The sequence below is a fragment of the Vulpes vulpes genome, chromosome 16 (assembly GCF_048418805.1).
Source record: "Vulpes vulpes isolate BD-2025 chromosome 16, VulVul3, whole genome shotgun sequence".
Lineage (NCBI taxonomy): Eukaryota > Metazoa > Chordata > Mammalia > Carnivora > Canidae > Vulpes > Vulpes vulpes.
In genome coordinates this window covers 71,307,406-71,321,075 of record NC_132795.1, presented here as the reverse complement: position 1 = coordinate 71,321,075, position 13,670 = coordinate 71,307,406, and the positions used below count along the sequence as shown (strand labels likewise).

The window sequence follows — 13,670 nt, the reverse complement described above, 5'->3', positions numbered from 1 at the left end:
GGCACCAGAGGTGTGAACCCTGCAACAGACATGACTTGGCTAAGCCAGATGAATCTGGTTCTTAGGGATGAAAAAGTCTTACTCTCTGTGTATAAATCACAGATGCATATACCATACACAGATGTACAGTATATTTGTGGTATCAGAATTTTGTGGGGTAGCAATTAGAAGAGTGTCAAAAGATTCCCTAGAAGGAGATAGTGGAAAAGATTGAGAAACACTGGGCAAAAGCAGAAAGCCTACAGGACACCTATAGTAGCAATGCCTGGTGAACACCACGTCAACAGTGAACTCCAGTGGAAGTAAGTCATTGTTTAAGGGGACCAGCACAGGCCAGCTACCGTGATCCTGCCCTGAAAGCGGGATTCTGCATAAACAAGAGCTGACAATTGGCTGGATGCTTGGAGGGGTCCATGATCCTGCTCTCAGAGCTGGCTGCTTGAGAAAAGGTTTCACTGCTCCATCCTAGAAGTCCTGGAAGGACTGAGAGGTGTTGTGGACTCTAAAGGTGGATCACAGACCAAGCACAATGGTGCTAATGTGGGGTGGGGAGAGCATCAACAGAGGACCCACCTCAGAGGAAGGTAATGCCTCACACATGGCCATTCCAGCCACAGGATGAAACTGGCAAGCTTTTTTGGGGAAAAGATGGCCATGCCCTTAGGGAGTTTGATGGGGCAGAAACAGTAGTAAGAGGTCTTCAGTGACTTGTATGCAAGGACCTGTTTACAAGGACGAGCTGCCCAAGAGAATTTCTAGGTTACAGAGAGAAGCAAATAATGTAGGGTAGAGGTGAAGAAGGTTGTGTTATGAGCCTTTTATGGTAGAAGTTTTCTGACACAAAGGTTATATACATGCACACACACATTCACAGTCTGAAAATACTTTTGCAAACAAAGAGAATCTTATTTGTACATGTTAAATACTAATATCACTGTAGCAAATATTCTAATGTTTTTGTGCTTCTTAATTAGCACTCCCAAATGTTCTTCATTAAATGACTTAACATAATAATTCCATAAATAATTACCAGTTTTGATCTTTGATAAGGTTTCTTTTTTTTTTTTTTTTTATAAGGTTTCAAAGTCCAAGGAGCACATATGCTTATATTATAACTTAGGTTTAGAAACAGGAAAGAAAAAACAAAATTGCATTTGTTCTGTTAGGTAAATTTAGCAAAGGACATGAAACAAGTTGAGTGCCCAGCACTAAACATTAGCATTTCACTGCTGAAGAATAGCACTCAAGAGGACCCAAGATTAAAAATAAGTATGTTCTTTGGGAATTTATACATTTGAAAGTATAATCAGATATTATAATCTCATGTGTATTGACATTTTCTATAAGTAAAATAGAAAACCACACTGCAATGATAAACTTTGGTCATAGATAAAGATAAGAATTTGCATGCTTTGGCCTCGGCAATCCAAGGTTAAGTCTTTATTTTTCTGCAAATGAAGACTCACCAAAATACAAAAAAGCAAAATACCATGAGGGTGCTATGAAAACCTGAGAGGCATGCATGGGTGACAAGTAGAGTCCTATGGATCACATATGCTCTGACAGTCAGTGACTGTCTCTGCTTCTGTCCCACCCTCCTACACTCTTGTGTTGTTAGGGCAGACTCTGCAAGGCACCTTTCAGAGGAGCGCCATCATTGAAAGGAATGCATCCCTACTTGTGTTCTTCCCCACATTCTCTCTCTTACTCATTCCATAAGGATCTGTCCCTTTTACATGTCTGGTGGGTGTCTTAAGTCCTGGTGTAAATCTACTACTTTTTGAGTTACATTCAATTTCACGCCCCTCACGGCACAAAGATGCCCTTCCCAAGCAGAAATGGAGTCATTTAAGTAGGACTTCTGGTTTCAGCCAAAAGGACTGACATAATAACATCTCGTAAAAATGCATCTATGGTTGTAAAATAAGATACAAATTGTGGTATTTCTGTCTCTATTCATTCAGATGACCAAATGCAGAAAGAGAAATTAAAACAAAACACTATGAGACAATAATTTGTCTTGCACAAGACTTGTAGGTTTTGTCTGGTGAATTTCTCTAGGCCTACATCAGGTTTATTTTCGCTTTGATTTTATTTCACTATGACAAGTAATGGGATGTATTAATGGAACTCCTCTGCAGCTGTACCTGGATTGATTTTGCCATTTTGGGGCTTCATTTTGTCACTAATAAAACCTTTACTGTTTGAAACAAATGAAGTAATTGGTAAAGGAAAGAGCATGAACTAGAAAAAGCCCATCTTGGCTGAAACAGGGGAGATATGACCAAGGTCCATCTCTGCAAATGATCCAAACAGGTCACTTAAAACAAGTTGTCTTTTTGTTCTCTATTTTCTCTGTAGACTGGCTAGCATATATTCATTTGGGTTAAAGGAGCATGTAGACATTTAAGCACAAGGTTTACCTTGGCCCATCATGATGGTGTGAATGTGTGTGTATGGGGCCATGATAATATGCACTTCATACGATGGTGTGCTGAACGCTCTCCTCACTTATTATAGATCTCCCAGAATCACAACCGAAAATCTTGTCCAGCAGTCTCTTTAGTTTCTAGAAAAGGAGTTTCCCTTATTTGCTGGAAGTCTGTTCAATTATAGTTTCAGGAAACTGATTTGGGTCTCCAGAATTTAAAAGAGTACCAGTTACCCCCTTCTTATCAACAGAAATGCAACTCTATGTAAATATTCACTATAAATATTTCATAGCAAATTGAAATTAAATTAGTGACTAAAGATGAAAACCAAGAAGATAATCTGCTCAGATGTTACCCTGAAATTGTCTCTAAATTCATCCTTTGAGTCCAAACCAGGATCTCAAACACTGGTCTCTTATTAGGAAGGCTCACTACACTGTGAGTGGTGCCCCTCAACAACTGCCACCTAAAACTGTCTTGCATAAAATTTGTGCATCCTAGATTCTAGCCCTGTACAACCCCATTAAGTTGTAAATGCATTTTATTTGCTGAACAAATGTTAATGCCATTCTACGTTAATGGATAATGCTACAAAAAGCACCTAAGTATTACAGCACTGGAACCTTTAAGAATGAAATATAGTATAACTTACAAAACTGTCTGTTACAAGCATATGTCAGCCAGGAGGGCTCCTAGCTCTTATCGCCCATCTTCATAGAACCCAGTTATAATTTCTCCCTTGGTTAACTGAATTTTGCAATAATACACAGATTTATTAGGTCCCAGGATTAAAATTCTTTGAGTAAGAGTAAAAAATAATTACACTTTAGAATATAATGTAATATTCAAATGACTTGAAAACAGTCACCTCAGCAAAAATAAGAGAAGGGAGAGGAAAAAGAAGTTTAAAGATGAAGCTGATAACATTGGCTGTAAAGCCTCTGTGAGTTCAAGTGCACAAATGCATAATCTGGCATTTCTGAATCATAAACATGTGGAAATGGGAAGCCTCCCTTTCATGACAAAATGCCTGAGTGGTTTCATTATTGAGACAGGGGGACTTCTTCATTTAATAAGAAAGCTTAGTAGAGAAGATAGAGAGGGTGCTGGTGCCAGACGGTGCTCATTAAAACCCCAGCTCTACCACTTTCTAGTTCTGTGACCTTGGGCAAACCCTATTTAACTTTCTTCATCTGTAAAATGGGGGTGTTAACAGCACCTGCCTCATGGGGCATCTGTGATGGTTAAATGAGCTAATGTATGCAAGAAACAGAATAGTTCTTCATCCGGAATTCTAACATTCCATAAATGTTAGCTCTCCATCATTTGGTACTTGTTCGTATCTATAGGACTGAATGCAAATAAATGAAAAGGCCCTGGATGGAAACTACAGCCCCTCCCCACTAAAGCTCTCTTGACTCACTGGCTTCATATTCTCAATTTTCTATTGTTTGGATGTTGCCCCCTCAACAGCACCCAATAAAGTCACTAATGAGCTTTTTGTTTTCCAATCCACGGAGTGGTTTTCAATCCTTGTCTCTCTTGTCCGCTCAGAGGTCCTGTGCACTGTTGAGCTTGAAACTCTTTTCCTGGGTTCTAGGACCTTCCATGGCCACCATTCACCCTCAACTTCCTGAGTCACGCCCTCCCTCTTTCATTTGCCAATGGATCCTACTCTCCCTGGCCCTTAAATTTTGGAGTCTGCCTCTCATTGTTTCTCAATCTCTTGCCTCTCTCCAGGCAAATCTACCCATTTTTATGGTTTTATTTATTACCAACATGCTAATTAGGCCAAAATGTTGGTCTGCTTAGACCTGTTCTGAGCCCCAGACCAACATATGCTCATCTACAGTCTCCATGTTTACTGGATTGTCTCAAAGGTACTTCAAACTCAACATGTCAAAAAAGTACTGTATGATTTCATCCCTCCCCCACAAACTAGCATCTCCCTCAATGTTCCCATGCCTACAAATGCCCCACCTTGCATCTCATTTCTGGGCAGCTGTGACACACTCTCACTCCTCTTTTCTTCCTCTCCTCCCCTCAATCCATTCTGTGTAGCAGTCAGAGTAGAGTATCTAAACAGCCAATTCGCTCACATCACCCTGGCTCAAATCTTTTGCTGGCCCCCCCATCTTGGACGTGGCTGAGAAGGTACAGCCCTACCTGGCTTGTCCTGTCTAGCTTTTGCCACCTACTCTCTAGCCACTCTGGCCTCACTTCCTTTCTGGGTCCCTAACTAGCTAAACTCCCCTGTTCCCTCTGCCTGTAGCTTCAATATTTTTCTCCTTAGGACAGTTTCCTATTCATCCTCCAACTATAAGTCCAAATGTTGCTTCTTCAGGGAAGCTGCTCTTGACCTAAAATGAAGTTGTGTGCCTTATAGTGGGCTCTCATAGAATGGTATTTATTACAATTAACATTAGATATTTATTTATAAGATTAAAAATAAAACTTAGTATCTATATCTTCCAGCACACCGTTGGTTTCTAAAAGGTTATGCCCATTTGGCCCACTATTATTCATTATTTTAAGGCATTTTCATGACCTGCTCATTCTCCACAATAAGAGAGAGCCATCGCTTAAGCGTGATGGTTATAAGTAATGAGTGCCTTGGTGACTGGTGACCCTGACCACATTAGGTCTACCTGAGCTGATCACAAGGGAGGAGACAGTGATAAGGAAGACTGGACTCCATAAAGACTATCCATGGGAACCCAGTGCTAAAAAGGCCAGTACATCACGTCCACAGTTTAGAACAAACGGAATCTGTTTGTGAGCCATCACAAGGATATTCTTCATTCTCCCTTAGAGGATTCCTTCCTTCCTTCCCTCACTCACTCGTTTATTTATTCATTCTACAAAATCATGAATCCCCAGTTCCAGACATCAGGGCCAGAGGGTGGGAGGAAAACCAGTATGTGGCAGACACATAATAAATCCCACTGACTGAACAGAGAAGGAGCCCCATGCTTGTGTTTGGAGGAGAGGACTTGCTTAGGACAAGAGAGGAAGACAACCCTGAAGAATGACTAGTATGAGTGAGTCAGGGGACAACCAGGAAAACCCTGCAGGCAAAAACGAGAACACGATGTGATCTTCTAGGAGCTTCCTACTACTACTATTAAGTACTACTACCTACTGCTACTACTATTAACTACTATTACTACTGCTGCTGCTGCTACTACTACTACCTACTACTACTACTACTAAATACGACGACTACTACTACTAACTACCACTATATCATCACCTCAGGCTGACAGGTAAGGACAGAGAAAAGGCCCACTTGGACACCACCATCCCCTGTTTCCTCTGAGTCTATCCCATTTCCCATTCTGGACCACTCCTCATGGGCTCTAGGAAGACCAGGACTTAGACAGAGCTCAGCTGTCACCTGATGAAATCATTATCTCCATTGCCCTGAACCTTGCAATATGTTTATGAATCAATGATCTGCTTGGTCTAGGCTTTCCCTTTTGTTCCATGCCTAATTCAAAGTGGGCCACAGCACAGGCAGGACCAGTGGAATATTAGGGCCAATATCAGGAAGCAGAGCAGGGCCAGGAGGTTCCATCAGCCCTCTTAAAAAAAAAATGCCTTAACCTCTTGGTGTTCAGTTTTATTTTAGGTGAATTTTATATCACTTCAACTATATCCTTTTGGTGTGTGAATTGCTCCAGCCCTTATTCAAACTTTAGGCTCTGCTTGGAATATGGATAAGGAAGGTTAAATGACAGATTTCTACCATATCATCAGAAAAGAGGATAAATGATAAGAATGGGTAGGATTTTATAAACAGGGAAACCAAAGAGGGATTGCTGGGTTCTGGTATCACTACTTTGCTGACATAAACACCATAACTAATCAAGGGAAGAAGGCTTAAACACTGAATATTTAGACTCCAGTCATGCAAGTATGTCAAAAGAGAAATAGGAAAGGTATATTAGCACTTTACACTATTTGTTGTTTCATCTGAAACAAGCCCCAGGTTAAAGATAATACACAATATGTATTTTATTTGACACATATTAAACGCCAGAAATGAAGCTCCCCATTTTGACAACTGTTTTCTATACAAATCTCTGCCAGGAAAACAAAAATCATTATGAACTCAACAGATCAAGCTTCAATTACTTATATTGGTCAATTTGAGAGTTAAAAAGATTTATTTATGAAAGAATGCTTTCCAGGAAGAAAAAAAAACTCTGCCTTCCGAAAACAATTTGATGATTAATGCAAATTTTTAAACCAAATAATTATATTACTGTCATTCACTAGCAATTCGAGATAAAGTGTGTAGGATGTCCAAAAGTTAGAAATACATTAAAATAAAGGCTTTTTCTTTATAGGGAATTGCCATCCCATCTGGTCTAATTTGTCTTGGTGTTTTGCCCAGCGTAATATCAGCTCTCTGAGAATGTAAATTATTAGGTTACTCCCCTGAAAAAAATATGAGTGAAGAAAAAATATGGGTTGAAGATGACATCCTGATTATAAGTTTGAATACTCGGGAAAACACTAATGTGGCAGAAGAGCCAACCTGAGTAAATCTGGGTGTGAAACTGGTTCACAGAGGGCACCAGCTAGAGATGATGAGGAGGAAAGGACAGTCTTACAGACAGTAACAAGCAAGACAATATGGAAGTACATTTTCAGACACTGAGCATTGCCTGTTTGTCAGGGTGCTTGTGCTCCTAATTAAGTTTAGGAGAAAAATAACAAGGCAACCCTTGCCTGGCTGGAGAGGATAGACTATGAAAGGGTGCTTCTAAAGAGGAGGGTGATAAACGGAGCATCCAAATGTGAGCACAAGCATATTTTTCATCTCAACTCTGTTCTTCTGTCTCCCAGCTGATCACTTTAATACCCTTCACCTCAGCCTATACAAACGCATCAGGTTGATGTGTAGCTCCTAGATTTCAAAAAGAGGTACTGTTTTTGTAAAGTGGCATGTAGGCAACTTACATGATTGCCCTCAGAAAAGGTACACGTCAAACAAGAAACAGACAAGAGGCTCCTTTGACAATGTGGCCACATGCCTTCTACTCGGCATCTATGTCCAACCAGTGGATGAGATTTGTAAAAAAAAAAAAAAAAAAAAAAGTCCTTACCCGAATTATTTCTTCAACACAGCTGTTTGTGTCTCCAGATCTACTCTCCTGAAAGCAAAGGGAAAAAAAAATTAGGCTTGATAACATAGATTATTTATGGTTTAAAGGAAGAGATGACACATAAGCTTCTAAACTTGAGTCTGGCCCGGGGATGCCTTCCTGAGAAGCTCCTTTCCTTAACGGGGTAGCCTGAGTCACGGGTATGACTGTTCCCCTCCCCTCTGCAGCGCAGCAGATGGGCCACCCAGGAGCACCACACACTCCTGCATTTCAGCTCTGGGTCCTCCAATTGCATCCACGCTAAGAAAGGGCAGGCTCCTAGGAGCACAGGAGCCAACTGGCAGGTGTGAGCTCTGTTCACCCTGGGCTCCACCAACGTGTAGAAACGTGACCTCCACCACAAAAGTGGAACCAGATCACCCACCAAACACGTGCAATGGCTTTGCCGAGCACAATGGTCACAGAGACTTAAGTAGAAGTCTGTCCCCACTTTTTAAGTAAAAGTCTGGTAGTTCCACCATCCTCAAAGCCCAGATTTACTGGTTTGATGAGCCGAAAACTGAAAGACCAAAAGGAGAAACATCCTCTCAACATTCGCACAGCATGCTGGGTGTCATACTCCAGAGCCACTTGTTCTGTGACCCACGCTGCCCTGTGCTGTGGAGATGTTAAGGGCTCTGAGGAATGGTGGCTTCAGGTCACAGCCGACACTGGGGAGCATTTTAAGTTCCAGAGATTCTGTGTGGTTACTGCTGGTTCCATAGCTCGGAGCGCAGGAAGTGGTATGGTGGGGACATGAAAGCAGCGTCTGCTGGTAGAAGTGCCCACTGGGGTCTCAGGGAGAAACTTCCTCTGGCCTTTATTTCAATGATGCTGGCCACCACTCAGCATGATGTTCCAGAATGAGGCTGTCTTCACAGTCTTCTCCAAGCCCTCGCTTTCATTCTCTTCACGGTTCTCTCTCCACCAGAGAAGCAAATGGGCCTGTTCCAGGTTTCCTGGTTAATGCCAAGTCACCCTGCAGATCACAGGTCAGTCATGACTTTCTCAGAGCAGCTGTCCCTAAGCCTGGAATCCTCATCCTCAGCAGCATCTACGTCTTCTTCAGAGTACTCGCCACGTTCAATAGTTAACTCTTACATGGTATCTCCTCCCTCTAGAATATACATTCCACAAATTCAGGAGCTCTGTGCTTTCAGCTGTGCCTCACACAGTCCTGAGTATGTGCGGTAGATGTTTGCTAGTGGACACGATATGAAGAAATGAGTAAACCTACTTCCTACAGTCTCAGGAATATGAGCACTGTCACAGTTGGCTCCGGGACTTTGGAATATTGCCAAGGCTCTACCAAAGGGCACATCTTTGCACCCTCCCCACTCCCTTGTTCTGGTAGAAGAGTCTGTTTGAAATATCCTACCCTTCACCCTGGGTAAGGGGCCAGGGTGCATAAAGGTATGCGAAGTTTCTCAGTCCCACACAGATTGAGAAAATCTGTCCAAGTACCCTAACTGAGGTCCAGAAATCTTACATGACTTGCCCCCACACCACGTAACAGGAGCACCTGGACCAAAACACAGGACTCCTGACTTTGGATCATGCACATTTCCACTTCCAGAAGCTTTCCCCAAGCCTAAAGCTATGCTTGAATTATATCTAATTCCTTAGCAGATCTGAGATCGTTTGTCAAAGGTATTTCAACACCAGGGTTTCTACAAGGTTTATATAAGTTTAGGAACTTCTCATGCGTGTGGTAAAATATACATAACATGAAATTTTCCATCTTAACCATTTTAAAGTGTATAATTTACTGGCATTAAATATAGTCACAATGCCACCATAATCTAGTTCTAGAAGTTTTTCATCACCCTGAATGAAGTTCTCATGCCCCTTGAACAGGAACTTCCCATTCTCTCTCTCTCAAGCCCCTAATAACCAGAAATCTACTTTCTGTCTCTCTGGATCTTTTTATTCTGGACATTTCATGTAAATGGAATCATATAAAATGTGGCCTTTTATCTCTGGTGGGCAGGTTTCACTTAGGATAATGTTTTCAAGGTTCCTCCATGTTATAGCTTGTATCATATTTCATTCCATTTTTACGGCCAAATAATATTCCATTGTGTAGATATACCACATTTTGTTTATCCATTCATTAATTGATGGACATTTTGATATTTCCACTTTGGCCTTTGTGATAGTATTTCTATAAACATTCACATACAAGTTTTTGTTTGAACGTCTTTCAGTTCTTTTGGGTATATAATTAGGAGGTGAATTAGTGGGTCACGTGGCAATTCTATGCTTAGCTTTGTTGAGGAACTGCCAAACTGTTTTTCACACTGGCTGTACTATTTTACATCCCCATCAGCAATGTATGAAGGTTCTAATTTCTCCATATCCTCACAAGTATTGTTATTTTCGGTTTTGCATTGTTTTGTTTTTGATAGTAGCCATCCTACTAGGTGTAAAAATGATATCTTGTTATGGTATTGATATTCATTTTCCTAATGACTATCGATGCTGAGCATCTTTACATGTATGTTGGTTATTTACATATCTTTTTTGGAAAAATGTCCTCTACCCACTTTTTTTTTCTCCCACTTTTTAATTTATCTTTTTATTGTTTGTTTTAAGAGTTCTTTATATATTCTGAATCTTAGACCCTTATCAGATAAATAATTTACACATATTTTCTTGCATTCTGTGAGCTGTATATTCACTTTCTTGGTAGTTCATGGATGAACAAAATTTTTCATTTGATTAAGTCCATTTTATCTACTTTCTTTCTCTCTTCCTTTGATTTTGGTGTTATATTTAAGAAACCATTGCTAGGGATCCCTGGGTGGCGCAGCGGTTTAGTGCCTGCCTTTGGCCCAGGGCGTGATCCTGGAGACCCGGGATCGAATCCCACATCGGGCTCCCAGGCATGGAGCCTGCTTCTCCCTCTGCCTGTGTCTCTGCTTCTGTCTATCATGAATAAATAAATAAAACCTTTAAAAAAAAAAAAGAAACCATTGCTAAATCCAAGGTTCTGGAATATGTGCCCATGTTCTCTTTTAAGAGCTTTATAGTTTTAGTTTTTATATTTAGGTCTTCAATCCATTAGTTTGAGAACTTTTAGGTAAAGTTTATTTCCTTATTGGTTATTTGGTAACTTTTAGTTAAAATAGAATATTATCTTTGTATAAATCACTCCATGCTGGTCTCATCACGAAAGGTTAGTAACAAAAAGTTTAAGGCACAGCCACTATTGCTAATGGTGCCTGAATACAACATATATGTCTATCCTTATAAAATAGTGTTAAAGAAAAGTGCTAAATGGTATGACAGGAGAAAAATAGTGTTAAATGGTATGACAGGATTAGGAGACACAAATGCTTTTACTAAAATCTCATTAACCTTTCTTACATCCATTCCTCCTATTTCCCCCAAAAGTTCCAGGTTGGTGACACACATCTAATAAGCTCCTCCTCCCATCCCCAATGCCTTATCCCAGGATCGCTCTAGAAACTTCACAATTCTTTTTTTTTTTTTTTTTTAAGAAAGTGAGAGAGGTAGGGGGAGGGACAAAGGGAGAAAGAATCTTAAGTAAGCTCCTCGCCCAGCATGATCTCACAACCCTGAGATCATGACCTGAGCTGAAATCAAGAGCCTGATGCTTAACCGACTGACCCACCCAGGCGCTCTAGGAAACTTCAGTATTCTGACACTCTAATCAAATTGGATCAGAGAGCTCTTTTTGGAATTTGCCCCAAACCTACTGCCTTTCCAGAGCAGCCTGAGGCAATCATCACAAAGGCTATATGTTGAAGTCTCCGTCAGGGCACGGCTGAATGATGTTTAGAATCATCTTCTTTGGAGTTCAGTGGTGGGGATGAATGGTCTCAATTGGAAAACGTCTTCAAACTCATAACCACTTATCTTACCTTACTTCCAAGTCCCAATTCTTTCTTACTGTATAACATACTGGCAGAGCAAATGCTAAGTTCTCATGTACTTTCTATTTTCCACCTTAAAACAGTCAATCAATAAAAACTTGACTTCATGTTTGTCTGGTAGTCTCACTCAAGTACACAACAAACTAAAAAGATACTTCAGATTGAACTTTGGGTTTGATTCCTTAAAACTATATTTCCCCCAAATAGAATAATTTCATTTGAAGTGATTTATATAAATAACAGGTTGCTTTTATGAATATTTCTCCCTATAATCCTATACATTTCCACTATTCTATTCTGAAAAGAGAATTCAGAGAGAGGCATATGGTATAGATCCTATTAAAATACTTCCCTTTTCACTGTAGATGGAGGATGTAAGATTATTACATCGGGTCATATTGATGACTGCTCCAACTATGAGTTTTGATGGTCTGGACAGACATCAGGTCATTCCCTACTGGGAGAGACCCTTATAAAGGTGAGAAAGTGTCAGAAGTGAGGCCAAGGACAAAGATTTTCAATAATAGTCTCAGGAAGACCTGGCCTTACGTTATAGTATGGAGAGTACTTGACAACGGAAAATCTTGGGCCTTCTCTGGAACATTTCTTACTCCTGGGGACACCTAAGAACCTAAGAAGGGTACTATGTTGAATCTGAATCCCCAGGACCCCATTTGTTTTTTTTGTTTTGTTTTGTTTTTCCCAGGACCCCATTTGGATTGAAGTCAGTCCATGAAGCACAGTATTGTAGAAAATTTGAATTGGAAGAAACCGTAGAGCTCATTTTAGGCCAATTCAATGACTTTAACAGATGGAGAAACTGTGGCCTAGAGAAGTGAGACTTTTCCAAAATCATTCTGGCAGCAAATCAAGATAGAACCCATACTCATTTATTCAATACCAGTTCAGTGAATTTTCTGCTATATCATGCTGTCTCTCTAAGATCAACCCTTAGAACTGGCTCAAATTTAAGGTCACTGTCATGCCTGAAGTACAGAAATAAAAGAATCCAGAGGGTATTTAGGTAAATTTCCATGCTGCAGATCATCCAACACTTAGTCACCCCGTGTCTTACTAACCGTTAACATCACATGCATAGACTAAAGGGGGAAGAGATAGGAGAGGAAGTGGAAAGGGTTAAACCCACCTTCCCTCCTTGTGACATTTACAGATTAGAGACAAGCATCTGTGCCCCCTGAAGTTGGAAGACAGAATCCCACTTCTTCTTTTCCAAATATGCAAAAGAGGGTAGGCAAGTAGGACTGGAGTGGGCAGGGGATGAGGGTTGGGGTAGACTGAGGGGCATTCCACCTTGTTGAGGTCTTTCTCAAATCTGGTTTTAGCTACACTTGTGTGCTTTGATTATATTTCGATTTTTAAAACTTTTAGTGTTTACGAACAAGATTAAAACATGCATGTAATTTACATCTCTAAATTTGTGTTTATATTTTTCACAATAAAGTTATTGCTTTCCCTGGAAAGGTACCCACTGAGAAGGAGGACTGCACAATGCAAATTTTAATTACTCTATTTTTTTGAGGGTTTGTAGCTGTTGTTTCATGCTGAGTTACTGAGTCGTTGCTCCGTATTTACTCTGACTTTGATGAACCCACCCCATTTCCTATCATTACATTTTGAAATCTGTCATAACAGTCTCACCTCATTGAACCTCCAACTAAACTTCAATTAAAAGCTAGCAACCCCAGCTGATTCTCCTGCTCTACAGCCTTGTCTATCACGTTCCTTTTTTCACAGAACTGCTTTCCTCAAATCCTACCACTTAAAAATACACACCACACACTCTGCCAGGGAAATGTGAGGAGCTAAGCTGTGGGAAAGTAGAACTGGAGAAATAGCCAGGAGCATCCTATCACTGAGAGCAGAAGTCCTTAATTACCATGCCAAGCACAGAGCCCTGGAAGAAGCAAGCAAGGCTTAAGGAGAAAAGGCTCGATCAAATCAGTGGGAAATGGCATTTCACTGCATAGATGAAGCTATACACATCCTATTTTCAAAAATAGTTTAACTCTTCATCAGACACATTTAAGGCAGAACTTTCATTCTATAATAATGCTACTCAGGCACGTGGGTGGCTCAGTCAGTTAAGCATCTGCCTTTGGCTCAGGTCATGATCCCAGGGTCCTGGAATCGAACCCCGCATGAGGCTCCCTGCTCCATGAGGAGCC

The 13,670-nt window shown here is 40.6% G+C and overlaps 1 protein-coding gene across 6 annotated transcripts in view; it reads right to left on the bottom strand.

Annotated features, from left to right (window-relative positions):
- AFF3 (ALF transcription elongation factor 3) overlaps nucleotides 1-13,670 on the bottom strand; it is a 522,770-nt gene that overhangs the window by 264,701 nt on the left and 244,399 nt on the right. For all 6 annotated transcript variants that reach the window (XM_072743000.1, XM_072743001.1, XM_072743002.1 and 3 more), the window contains one exon: nucleotides 7,547-7,594. In XM_072743000.1, the coding sequence (XP_072599101.1) occupies nucleotides 7,547-7,594 (48 nt within the window). The remainder of the gene's footprint in view (nucleotides 1-7,546; nucleotides 7,595-13,670) is intronic.